The sequence below is a fragment of the Haemorhous mexicanus genome, chromosome 23 (assembly GCF_027477595.1).
Source record: "Haemorhous mexicanus isolate bHaeMex1 chromosome 23, bHaeMex1.pri, whole genome shotgun sequence".
Classification (NCBI taxonomy): Eukaryota; Metazoa; Chordata; class Aves; order Passeriformes; family Fringillidae; genus Haemorhous; species Haemorhous mexicanus.
Genome location: NC_082363.1, coordinates 1,220,685 through 1,233,016, shown reverse-complemented (window position 1 = coordinate 1,233,016; position 12,332 = coordinate 1,220,685). Strand labels below are relative to the sequence as shown.

General features: G+C 56.5%; 3 protein-coding genes across 3 annotated transcripts; 1 reads left to right on the top strand and 2 right to left on the bottom strand.

Annotated features, from left to right (window-relative positions):
• Positions 1–959: 959 nt before the first annotated feature.
• MUL1 (mitochondrial E3 ubiquitin protein ligase 1) lies at positions 960–4,649 on the bottom strand. Its single transcript, XM_059866668.1, has 4 exons — positions 4,495–4,649; positions 4,309–4,396; positions 3,256–3,376; positions 960–2,305 (listed from the first exon to the last, which is right to left on the bottom strand). Exons 1-4 carry the CDS (start codon positions 4,612–4,614, stop codon positions 1,585–1,587), a joined length of 1,050 nt encoding a protein of 349 aa, XP_059722651.1. The 5' UTR covers positions 4,615–4,649; the 3' UTR covers positions 960–1,584.
• Positions 4,650–5,826: 1,177 nt separating this feature from the next.
• Positions 5,827–7,184, bottom strand: FAM43B (family with sequence similarity 43 member B). Its single transcript, XM_059866570.1, has one exon. It carries the CDS (start codon positions 6,936–6,938, stop codon positions 6,048–6,050), a length of 891 nt encoding a protein of 296 aa, XP_059722553.1. The 5' UTR covers positions 6,939–7,184; the 3' UTR covers positions 5,827–6,047.
• Positions 7,185–9,480: 2,296 nt separating this feature from the next.
• CDA (cytidine deaminase) lies at positions 9,481–11,888 on the top strand. Its single transcript, XM_059866885.1, has 4 exons — positions 9,481–9,867; positions 10,149–10,260; positions 10,516–10,573; positions 11,109–11,888. The coding sequence occupies exons 1-4, from the start codon at positions 9,693–9,695 to the stop codon at positions 11,220–11,222; spliced, it is 459 nt and encodes a 152-aa protein (XP_059722868.1). The 5' UTR covers positions 9,481–9,692; the 3' UTR covers positions 11,223–11,888.
• Positions 11,889–12,332: the final 444 nt, after the last annotated feature.

The window sequence follows — 12,332 nt, the reverse complement described above, 5'->3', positions numbered from 1 at the left end:
ACAGGAGGCGAGGGCTAATGGGGAAGCACAGCCCCTCCAAGGAGTATTTTTGGGCTTTGCCTGATGATCCATTCCTGGGCAAAACACCAAGGCTCGAGGCCGTGTCCAGCACTGGTGTGAGGGGAACTGACCTCCCTGCTGTCCCCAGTGAGGGGATGAGGCTTTCTGAGGTGGTCGTTCCCCTGAAGAGGAGGGACACCTCTTCCAGCAGATGGGATTCTGCCATTTCAATCTGTCTTCTGGGTTTTGGGGCTGCAGTGTGGCTTTTTGAGCTGTGTTCCACTGTTCCCTCTGGGATTCTGTTCCGCGGGCTGCATCGCCCTGCAGGCAGCCACCGCCATCTACAGCTGGTGGGACGCGGCCCTTTCCCGGCACCGGAATCGCCAGGGACCGGCTCCTCCTCCAAATCCAGCCGTGGATTTGTGCCCCACAGCCAGAATGGCACTGCCGGCTGCTCTGATTAATGTTTAATGAGAAACAACCCATCATCTTCACTGTAAATTCAGGGGTTTTTAAATGCCATTCGATGGGAATGTTTCTTTTTAAATGTGCCTGGGGGATGTGGACAGCTCTGCCTGGAGCAGGGCTGCCCAGGAGCTCCTTCAGTCCGGGGAACTGCTCCTACTTGAGGTTCCCTCATTCCCCAGGAATGTTTCTCTAATTGTCTTCCCCAGCAAATGCTAACTGCAGCAGCACTTTGGGTCCATTAACCCTCTTGGGTGCATATGGGATTTATGGCAAAATAGGAGTGTCAGGGAATTTTCCTTTTTTGTGTCAGTTTGGAAGTTTGGCACCACCTGTATCATGAGGGGACAGCAGTGACTGTCATGTCCAGTGCAGGGGGGACAGGTTCCCCCCCTCAGCCAACCTCCAACATGGCTTGGGATGACCCAGACTCACCATGTCCACCTCAGGAAGAACAAACCTCACCACTCCCCTGGAATAACCCGACACAGACACGCTTTTCATCCTATTTTATTACTTCACACCTCAATTGCTATCCCAAGCCAAGCCAAGCACAGCCATCAGCCATTAGCCACAGCACTCTCACATCCCCATCCTCACACCCTGGTTTGACAAAGCCATTTTGGGGGGAATCACAGAACTACCTGTGTTCACACCCCCTGGTACGATCTCTCTGACAGCCCCTCCAGCTCCATGAGGCCTTGCAGCCCTCTGGCAGCCTCACAGAAATTCTGCAGTCTCCCAGAACCCTTAATACATTTTATTTCAGTTTTCCCCATGTTTTTATCAGCTGGGTAAGGGGCTGCAGGCTCTGTAACCATGACACAAACCCTTCAAGTCCAAACCTTAACAGAGGAGCTTCAAGCTGCATCTTTCCCCAAGCACGTCACCCTTGGCAAGGAATCATCTCTCTCAAAAACACCTCCATAGCACAGCGTGAGCCCTGGTCTGCTGCCTCCAGTCACCTTTTCAGACTCTGCTCTGGCCCCCCGGTGAAGCACCTGCTCCCTCAAGCTCCCTCCCCTTCCCCAAAACCCACCACCCAAGCAGTGAGGTGACAAAACCCTTTGCCAGTGGCAGCTTTAAATCCAAAGTCTCCCACCCGAGAACCACAATAAATTAACTGTTGTACAAGGGAACCACCCTGGTGATGCCCTGCCTGCAGATTGGGCACTTTTTGGGATCGGGAAGAGCCTGGTAGCACTCGTGGCAGGAGCAGACGTGGCCACACTCCAGGAAAACGCAGGATTTGGTGCTGCTCAAGCAGACCACGCAGGCATTTTTGAGAACCTCCCCGCCCTCGGCGCTGCCCAGGCGCTCCTGGGCCTGCCGGAACTCCTCCTGCATCTGCCGGAGGTGCTGCCGCTCCCGGTGGTGCCGGTACTGCTTCCGCAGCAGGAAGAACAGCACGGCGCAGGTGGCAAAGCCGAAAACCACCGTCAGGATTTTCCAAAACCGCATGCTGGACTCTTGCTTCTGCAGCAAGGACTGGAAATCCAGGGAGCTCAGGTAGTAGGGCATGCCCTGCTTTGGGGGCTGCAGCTTGATGGTGGCGTTGTCCAGGACCAGCTCTCCCACCCCAGTCAGGGCTGTGCCCACCTTCAGCATCTGCTCCGTCTCCTGGATGCCCTTGGGACGCTCCCCGCTGATGTAATGGCCGATGACATCCGTGAAGGACTGGACAGAGGGGTGGAATTTCTCATACACCGTCTCCAGGCCAAGCTCGGCAGCGTCCAAAGGCTTCATCACCCGGACGGTGACGCCGGCGCCGTCCTCGGCAGGGACCAGGTCAAAGGGGGTGGTGCTGGTTCTCTGGTGGATGATCTTCTCGTAGTCATTCCTGGGGAGGGAGAGGGGGGGGAAGTGAACTGACTGCCCCTGAAGGGAAACACAGCCTGGGATGGCCTGCTGGTTTTGGGGACTGCCAGATGGGACACACCCTGAGTGGAGTTTCTTTGATGGGGGTCTCTGGAATGTGGAGCCTTTCCCTTCCGAGGAGGCTGTAATCTGATCCTAAGACTCCTCCAATGGGACACCTGATAAAACCCTGCCCCGGGGGTGTGCCTCTCCTCTCTGGGCTTTGCTCAGGCTCCTAGGCCTCTGCCTCCTCCCCGCCATTGCACCGGGTGGGGGACACAAAATGGACTCTCATGCTAAACAACGAAGAGACTTGTCTGTTTCCTCTGCTGTCGGTTGTGGCCTCCCTGGATAGGACCGTCACTGTAGCCACACACTACTACACTGGAGAACACCTTTCCCCTCATGGCACTGTCCAGGCGTGCACGAGGCCACTCCACCCTCACCTCAGTGCTCCACAAGCAGTGGGGGCTACCCCCATCCCCACCTATTTCCTCCTCACCTGCCTGTGGCATTCCCAGCTGTCACAAACCATCCCATGAGAAGAAGCACCATGTGTCACACATTCCAATTTGGTGTTACCAAATGCTTATCAAACAGCATCACTGGGCTCTGTTTCAGCAGCTCTGGGACACCTGGGCATGGAGATCACCCAAATCCAATTAATTTCTGTTCTGGAAGTGGGTTTTTTTTTGAAATGCCATCCTCTGGTGGGTTACAAAGTGGGGCTGATCAATCTTCATCCCGTGTTGGGATACTAGATGCTCTCTTCTCCTCCAGTCCCTCTGTGAAAGCCCAAAAATCAACCAAACCCCCCATTATGGCAGCTGTCACTGTGGAGGCTACTCTGGGACCCAGCTTTGAGGCACTTGGTCACTCTGGCCATTCCTGAGGCCATTTCAAGCTGTCAGACCCCCCAAGGGCACCACATACCAGAGGTGGGTGGTTCTGTTCCACACCATCTTGTGCTCCTGCAGTGTCAGCCTCTGAACCACCCCCTTGCAGTTCTCCACAAACTGACTGCTCAGCGTGTCTTTCACCGAGCGCACCACACCTGCAACGGGAACCCAAGAGCCACGTGAGGGCTCGTGAAACAAACCCTGGACAAGGGCTGGCACTCACAGAACCATGGGGAATGGCTTCACTGGGCTGCTAGGAAGAAATCCTCTCCTTCCTGTGAGGCTGGTGAGGGTATCCAGAGCAGCTGTGGCTGCCTCATCCCTGGAAGTGTCCAAGTCCAGACTGGATAAGGCTTGGAGCAACCTGGGCTAGTGGAAGGTGTCCCTGCCCATGGCAGGAGTGGAACTGAATGAGCTTTAAGATCTCTTTCTACCAAAACCATTCTAGAATTCTAAGATGGGGGCAAAAGAGCCAAGAGCCTGTGTTTTCTGCTGTCAGGAGTCTGTGGCTGCATGGTGAGGGGGAAATGAGCTGATGGGCACGGGAGGAGGAGCTGGGGATGCAATCTCCAGGTGAGGGGCAGCTGTGGTGCAGGATGTGCCCCCCCCACCCCCATCTGGGGCACCACTTCAGGTCCTGTTTGAAAGGAATGAGGGATTTGTCTTTACAAACAAACTGTGGGTCTGCTGGTAGATAAAACTAGATACTGATAGATAAAAAAAAACAATGGGAAGAACCGTAAATTCCACAGGAATTCCACTGACTGACACAAGGGAAGGGAAAGGAAAGGGAAAGGGAAAGTGAAAGGAAAAGGAAAAGGAAAGGTGAGGACAGGTTATACATTAGAAAGGGGTCTTAGGTATCAGGCATTTCAGGCAGTCTGCACCTCTCAAGTGCCTCAGCCATTAGGGAAAGAGAGGGGGAAATGCGGCCGGGAAGTGAGAATAAAAAGGAGGCTGCATCCTCTAGTAATTTGAGAGGCCCCTTGGGAAACGCCCATGACCTCTCCCCTGGTTTAAATAAAGTTACAGGACTTCTCTGTCTCCTTTTTGGACATAAGCCTCTGGTGTTTGTACACAACCCTACCTTCTATGACTGCATAGGGCACGCAGCGTCCGGGCGCCTCCAGCAGCACGGCCCGCAGGTCCCCGTCCAGCCGGACCTTCCGAGCGCCCTGCGGGAGCAAACAGAGGCCGCGGCTCAGCCGGCGAGACCAGGCCGCGGCTCGGGGGCCGGGTACATGGATTCCCCCGTCGCACCCCTCACACCCACCTCGAGCCCGCGGGCCACGCGAGCCTTCTGCCGGTAGACGGAGTAGAGCAGGGCGGTGATGGCGGTGCTGGTGGCCAAGAGCACGGCCTGTGCGGCCGAGGGCCGCCCGCCGCCCTCCATGACCGCAGGGCCCGCCGTTACCACGGCAACCACGCGACGCGCCGGCGAGTGGTGATGACGTCACGAGCGGCGTTCTGGCCGCCGCAGCGCCGCCATCGAGGCGGGGGGTCGCCAAGGTCGGGTGGGGCGTGGGGGCTCCGCATAGCCCTGCTGGGGTGCGGGGTAACACGGAGTCCCCCCACAGAGGTTGTGAGTCAGGGGAGGCGGGTCAGATCCCGGTCCCACGGAGCTTTAGGGGGATAAACCCCATCCTTGGCAAGGAGTTTGGGGGAGCGGGACAGGTGGCAGCCTCCACACCCCTTTTACCCCCACCTCCACCCTGGGGTCTTGGGGAGGACATCAAACTCCAGCCTCACCAGTGTCTGAGGGGGATTAGCCCAAATCCCAGCCATCCCCTAGGATCTTGGCAGCTGGCCCCAAATCCTAATGCCCCTAGGTGTGGAGGGGGAGCATCCCCTATTCCCTCCCCGCCACCTTGGGGCTGGGGTGGCAACCCAAATCTCACCTTCTGCTAAGTTTGGGGGGACAGTGGTCAGACCAAAGTCTGTCCCCCCGTGGCTCGGAGGGTTTATCTCTCCAAATCCCAGCCCTATAACACCTTGGGGAAGGGCTTCCAACCCCCCGCAGGGCTGTGGGGCAGCAGCACCACCTGGTCCCCACTGCGGGGGCTCAGCCTCAGGACACAGCCCCCAGCCCCACTTTGCAGAGTCCTTTCTCCCACCCCACAAAAGGCCATGGCAGGGTGGCAGGTCGCTGCTGGGGAGGACACAAAGACCCCCCCCACCCCCACCCATCTCCTTACCATCACTTACTCTGGGAAAGCAGAAAAAGGGGAAGAAAAAAAATAGCAATTTTTTGTAAATTATTGATCTTCAGGTCCTTGGTGCTAATTTGGAGTGGGGGGGTGGGTGGTGCAGGCAAGTTGTGCTCCCCAGTGGAGTCCAGCGGGCCAAACCCCCGTCACTGCTCCCCCGACGTGGGTGGCACCGCCGCCCCACCCCCAGTTCTATATTTAAAAAATGAAGTTGCCATGACTACGCAGAGCAGCTCTCCCCCGGCCTCGGTGCCGCAGGAAAGCACCGTGGACCCCGCAGCCCCCCCTCCTTGGCTTGCCTTTCGAGGGGTAAAAGCAATATAAACCCCCCAAACTGCCTCACAGCCGAGCTTAACTCTGTCGTCCGCCAGGGTCGGGGTGAGACACAGGCGCCGTCACACCGCAGAAAACACACATTAATTTTATTATTATGGCCGCTGTGGAGGAGGCACGGGAGCAGGTTCATGTGCGGGGCTGGGGGAGGGGTCCCTGGGGTGCAAACCCACCGTCACCATGGGTCTTCCTACAAGCGAAGCCGCTGTCTTGTCCAGATTGCTCCCCGAGGAGGGTCCAGCACCGGCTCAGGGCGCAGGGAGGGCACCTCGTGCTCCGCCGGCGCTCAGCACACGGCGGCCCGGGACCCGCGCAGGCTGCATCCCCTCATGTCGCTGGCCAGCCGCAGCACGGCCGCTCGCTCAGGGTCCCCCAAGGGCGTCCCGGCGCCAAAGGCCTCCTCCTCCTCCTCCTCCAGGATGGAGCTGAGCCTTGGGGCGCAGCGGGCCCGCTCGGCCGGCGGGCGGTAGGGACACTTGGCGTTGAGCAGCCTGCGGAGCGGCACCAAAGGCACGATGGCGTCGCCCAGGAGCTGCTGCTGGACGTGGCGGAAATCGCTCTGTCTCTTGAGGCGCTTGAACTCGTTGAAGGCGGAGGCTGAGGTCTGGTAGAGGAGCAGGGCCATGGCGCGCGCCTTGTCGGCCTTGGAGACCAGCACGGCGTGGCAGCGCAGGACCACCGCCTTGTTCTTCACCTGGTGCCGGTACACCCAGGCGAACACCTTGGGGTGCCGGCGGTCGGCGGCGCAGTAGGTGATGCGGTGCAGCAGGTACGCGTGGCCCGGCCTGCGGGCCCCCTTCTCGCAGGGCGTCATGCGAATGCCGTGAGGGCCCAGCGTCAGCGTCATCTTGGCCCCGCCGGCGCCCGCCTCGCTCTTGGCCCAGATCTTGCCCACCGCCTCCTCGGTGCAGCCCTCGCCCTTGGCGTGCAGGGTGACGGCGTTGCCCAGGTACCTCACCGTGTACGTCGGGTCCTCCTTGTTCAGCTCCACTTTCTGGCGCTTCCCGCGGAAGACGCTGCCCAGGCGCTCCAGCGGGCACTCGGGCAGCAGGTCCGGGCAGGAGCGGAGGAAGCCGGCCAGCAGCGCCGCGTAGCTCAGCCCCGGCCCCAGGCTCTTGCCTTTGCACTTACGATCATTTTCCACCAGCACGAACTTGCTCCGGCGCCAGGGCAGCATCTCGGCTCCGCTCCGCTAATTCCGGCCTCTCTCGCAAGCAGCGGGACCACCCCCCCGAGCCCCGAAGCCGGTTCGGGGGGTGTCCCCGCACCCCCCGCGCAGGGGGTCTTTCCCCTTCCCCGGCTGCGGGATGCGGCCCCGTGTCCGATCCGGCTGCCCACGGAGGATGCGGAGCCGAGGAGCCGCCGCGTTCCGGGTGCCGCCTGCGCCTGATGCTGCGGGAGCGGCAGCGGCGGCGGCTGCGGGGACGCGGCTCTCCGTGGGCTGCTCCACCTCCCCGAGCACGCGGGGAGCCGCCGGTGAGCGGCCCCCGCCGGTGAGCGGCCCCCGCCGGCTCCGTGCGCGCCCGCTCCGTGCCCCGGCAGGGAGAGGAAGCCGGCGGGGAACCCAGCCCCCATCCCCATGCAGCAGCCAGACCCCCAGCACCGAAACCCACCGGCGACAGGGGAAATTCCCTCATTTCCCACCCGGGTGGGGGAATGATTTTGGGAGGGTCAGATGATGGCTTCTGACACGGGAACGACAAAAAGGTGGGGGGTTCCCCCAAATCAGTACATGTCACAGGGGTGTATGCCAGGATTTGCAGATCCTGCAGGTTTGCTGGCATTTTTTCCTCCAAGCCTCCCATTTGCTCCTGTTATTTCCAAGCCAGTCAGATCTCCTTCCTGCTCCTCTCCTGTTCGGCTGAGCTGGCTTTTAACCTGTTGCTTTTATCTCTGGGCATGGCTCTAGGACAGCTTCTCTCCAGGAGAATGGAATGTTATTTCCCCATGGCACAGCTCAGGGGGGATTTTTGGGGAGCACTGCAAGGTTTCAGCCCTGCAGTGGAGACTGAGACCACTCAGGATTCAGTGCCTTTGGCTCAAACCCTGATTTCCACCTTTTTTTCTTTTTTTTTTTTTCATCTGGACGTAAAGCAGGGAGACCCTTGGGGATGCTCTGTTTGCCTTGGGATTAAAAAATGGGGAGGAGAAAGGGGTAGAATGTTCCCCCATGTTCCCCCACGTTCCCCCACTTTTAGTCTGCTTGGGGAAGAAAATCAGAGTGGGGTGTTGCAGGGAACGGGAAGCCATTTCCCAGCAGCTTCCCAGAATTTCTGCAGTTTGAGTGAAGCAAATACAACCTTAAAATAGCAACTTCACCGGCAGACAGCACCAGCCCCACTCTCTCACTGCCATGGCCTCGACAGCCTTGTAAGATTTTCCAGCCAAAATAATAAAAAATGCATGAATTTGTCTGTTTTTCAGCTTTTCTGATGCAAACATGGGCTATATGGTTTGCTCCTAGTGCAAGGATGGTTTTGGGGAGATGGCAATTAGGGAATTAGTGCTAATGAGGGAGATTTCTATCTATGCTAGCCTCTGTCTTTCATAATTTCTGTTTTTGCTCTTGATGGCTGACGTGAGGACTGTGTATACTTGCTCAGTGTTCATATTGAGAGGGCAGGTGTGAACCACCCTGGAAGCTTCCTTATTTACAGATCCCATATTATTGGGGTCGGGGAGGGGCTGTGGTGTCCCTCTACACTGGTTTGATACCACAGTGCCACCCACAAGTTGCCCTAGAACTGGTTTTCCTTTTTTCTCACAGATTTTACGGGGCAAGGGAGACTGCACCACATTATATATAGGGGAAAACAACCTGGATTTGCACTTGAAAGCTGAGAAAAAGAGCTGTGGGGCTGTTTCAGGGCTGCCAATCCCTGATCTCACTCACTGCCCTGACAAGTAGTGAACTGTCATTGCTGGGCTCCAGAGTCAACAAGCACCCTGGCAGTGTGTGGGAGGTGGATTTCCTGGTTATCCCTTGGACAATACAGATCTCAGCATCCCAGCTTTGGTTTCTTGGGGTGCCTGTGGTGGTCTCACTGTCCCATACTCAGTTTCAGCTCCTGGAGTTTCAGCCCCATCAGAAGCCATTCCCAATTCGGATGCTGCTTCCCAGCCTGTTGTGGCTCCTCAGCAGTGACCCAGCAGCAAGATTTGATGGCAAAACCAGCAGGTAAGGTCAAAATCCTCTCAAAATCCAACAAACTGGACAAAAATCCCAGTGATAAATCCCTGGGACCTGTGACAGCTGTCCTTGCAGCTAGAAAATGGGGCAGAAAGCTCCTTGGGCAAGGGGAAAAATAGAGAAATCTTTAATTAAAAAGCAATTTGATGATCACTTGGGAGCCCTTTACCTTGCGTGGGTTGATTCCCATGGAAGCACCAGCCAACCTGAATTTGGGCTCCAGCATGAGGGCATCTGAAATTGGGCTTTTGACCACCTGTGTCTTCAGCCAGTTTCCCCTGCTGCTTGTAGTTAGAAGACCTGGGAAAATATTATTTTTTATGATAATTTTTTATGCTTTCAATCTTATTAATTTATTTCTTTTGAGCTCACTGATCAGGAGCTGTTGTTCCTTCCCATCAGGAATGATTTAAGGACATTTTCCTGCAGAGCCACAGAACCAGTTTTGAACTGAGGAGGAAAAAAACCTCCAGGATGGCGGCGGACAAATATTCTGCCGGGACAGAGAAAGGAGGAAGTAAATAACGAAAACAGGAGAAATTGGAAAAAATGAGGCAGCAGGCAGGGAGAGGATGTGGGAATCCCTGAACCCGGTGCTTTGGGGGCCAGGGCTGCCCCTGAGGATGCTTCCCAGAGTTCAGCCACGTGCCGGGGCGTTATCCCGGCGTCCTGGCCAGCCTATTTTCCAGGCGAGGAAATATTTAACCGCGGCGTCAGCAGGCAGGGCAGGCAGCTGCAGCAATGGAGAGAAGCGGGCAGCACCCGTTCGCTGCTGTCCCCCCGGGCCAGCCTCAGGGTGACCATCTCCAGCTCCTGCTGCGCCGCAGCCGGGAGGCCAAAACCTGCGCCTATTGCCCCTACAGCCAGTTCCCAGTGGGAGCTGCACTGCTCACCGCCGGAGGGGAGATCTTCTCAGGTAAGATGGGGTCTGAGACCCCCCACTCCCGGGGATTTTGGGGAACCCCTCAGCAAGCCTTGGGTCGTGTGTGAGGGTGTAGCGGGGTCATCCCGGGGTACTGGTGTTGTGTGTCCTCCCCCGCTGCCTCCTGGCAGCCGCCATCCGGGACCGAGCCAAAGATCACAGCGGATGGGAAAATAAATAGGGGAAGCAGGGGAAATGGCTTTTCTTTGTCAATTCCCCGAGAAGAAAGGAGCTGGTGAGATTTGGGGTGGCTGATGCCGGGGTTGTCCCTGCAGGGTGCAATGTGGAGAATGCCTGCTACAGCCTGGGGATGTGTGCCGAGCGTGGTGCCATCCAAAAAGCCATCTCTGAGGGGCACACCAGCTTCAAGGCCATGGCCATCGCCAGGTGAGGGTGCTCCGAGAGCTGGAGTGGTGAGGGATGGGGTGGGAACCAGCAGGAGAACCCCCACTGCTCCTCAGGGACAGCTTCTTTTGCAGCAGCTCCATCGTTTGGGGGAGGGAAATAAAGTTTTTACATGGTGTTTTTGGAGGAATTGGGGGGCAAATCTGTTGCGGCTTGTATTTATCGGGGGATGAAGGTCTTCTGCAAGTGTTCTCCCGTCCTCTGACCTCAGGACTCTGTGCCCTTCTCCTTTGGCAGTGACATGGGGGACCACTTCATCACACCCTGTGGCGCCTGCAGACAAGTGATGAGAGAGGTGACAGCTCATGCGGGGTTCCGTGGCTCATTCCCTGATTCCAGACACCATCCCCTGACCCCAGGCATCTCCCCCTAAAACACCTGGAGGTTCCAAGGAGGGTGCAAACCCCCCATCCTCAGCCCTAGGGCTGGCTCCAGGCTCCTCAGATTTCATTATCCCCTGGCAAAGGGGTATTCCTGACCTGGGTGGGTGTTCAGTGGGAATTCATTAGCTCGCCTTCCAGGGGCAGGGTTTTGCCCTTGAGTCCTTGCTCTGGCAAGCCTGAAAATGGGGGTTTTCCTGCAAAAGGTGAGCTTCCCACAGATCCTGTCCAGCTCTCATCTCCCTCCTGGGAATCCCAGCACCCACACCATGTTTTGGGGTTGTTAATATTTAATGGGGGAAGGTAATGCTGATAAGCCAACCCAAAATACGTGTAATAGAGAGGGATGCTCCCTGTGAACCTGAAAAGGTATATGAGTAATCTGGGGAAGAAATGCAGCTTCTTCCCTTCTTCTTCTACCGCATCAGGCTCTTCTTTCTCCTCCTCCAGTTTGGCACAGACTGGGATGTCTACCTGACCAAAGGAGATGGCACCTACATTGTCAAGAAGCTGGAGGAGCTGCTGCCACTCTCTTTTGGCCCTGAGGACCTGAAGAAGGTCTGAGCAGCGTGACCGCCACCAGCCTTTGCCCTTAGGCACAGGGGACAATGATTTTCCCTGATTTTCTCAGCCTGTAAGCAACTTTTTGGAACAACACAGTGGGAAATTTGTTTATACTGTTGAGTTGCCTGTTCCTCTGTCTCATCCTCTAATTCAGTGTTGATTTGCAGACTCCAGCTCCACCTTGCCCCGAGGAAATTGCAAAATCAAATCACAGAAATTCCCTGTTATTAGTGAAAAAAGCGTCTAGACATCCCTGTAGGCAAGGGAAGACATGGGTTTGGTGCAGAACTGAAACAGGCTTTGCAGAACTGAAACAGGCTTTGGTACAGAAATCACTCCTGAATAATGCAAAATCATTGCTTGGGAAAGTGCTGGATCCTTCAGCTCTAAAAAGAAGTGAAAGCAAGAGGGAAAAGGTCCATCAGCCCCAGAAGTAATTAGTGACCCAATCCAGATTAAGTGGATTGCAGGATGGTTATTGCACTGACCGTGTCCTTTGCTCCTTTCTTCCCAGCTTGTTTTCCTTACTTTTATTCTGTGGGGTGAAGAAGAGGTCAAGGAGTTTTTGGGGTGTTCTGGAGGGTTTTGTGCCTCCAGGGTAATGCCATTTGTTGATTGTATACTGATTTATAATACAATGATAAACGAATTAATTACATTTCCCAACCAGCGCTGGGTTGAGCATTTCTGCCATGCCCAAGTGAAATAAAAGCAGTTCTGGTTTATCTCCTGAATGAATGAAACACAGGGAGCAGGGTCCTGGGGCTGTCCTGCAGCCCAGGTAGGGCTGGGGGGTGCTGGATGTGCCCTGGGAACCTCATGAGGTTCAACAAAGCTGTGTGCAGGGTGCTGCCCCTGGCTCAGGGCAACCCCTCAGTATCCCTACTGGTTTGGGGATGGAGAACGCTCCTGCTGGGAAGGACTTGGAGATGCTGCTGGATGAGAGGCTGGATGTGCCTCTCTGTGGGGCTGATCCCAAAGCATGGGCAGCAGCGGAGGGATTCTGGCATAGGCTGCTCAGAAAAGCTGTGGCTGCCCCTGGATCCCTGGAAGTGTCCAAGACCAGGCTGAACAGGGCTTGGAGCAACCTGGGATCGTGGAAGGTGTCCC

Bases quoted from the DNA above. Each gene is read 5' to 3' on its own strand.
- MUL1 (XM_059866668.1), bottom strand. From the start codon at position 4,614: ATGGAGGGCGGCGGGCGGCCCTCGGCCGCACAGGCCGTGCTCTTGGCC. The intron at 3,377-4,308 runs GTAGGGTTGTGT...TTCCCGTTGCAG, and splicing joins GCCCTATGCAGTCATAGAAG to GTGTGGTGCGCTCGGTGAAA. The intron at 2,306-3,255 runs GTATGTGGTGCC...CTCCCTCCCCAG, and splicing joins AACAGAACCACCCACCTCTG to GAATGACTACGAGAAGATCA.
- FAM43B (XM_059866570.1), bottom strand. From the start codon at position 6,938: ATGCTGCCCTGGCGCCGGAGCAAGTTCGTGCTGGTGGAAAATGATCGT.
- CDA (XM_059866885.1), top strand. From the start codon at position 9,693: ATGGAGAGAAGCGGGCAGCACCCGTTCGCTGCTGTCCCCCCGGGCCAG. The intron at 10,261-10,515 runs GTGAGGGTGCTC...CTCCTTTGGCAG, and splicing joins AAGGCCATGGCCATCGCCAG to TGACATGGGGGACCACTTCA. The intron at 10,574-11,108 runs GTGACAGCTCAT...CTCCTCCTCCAG, and splicing joins GCAGACAAGTGATGAGAGAG to TTTGGCACAGACTGGGATGT.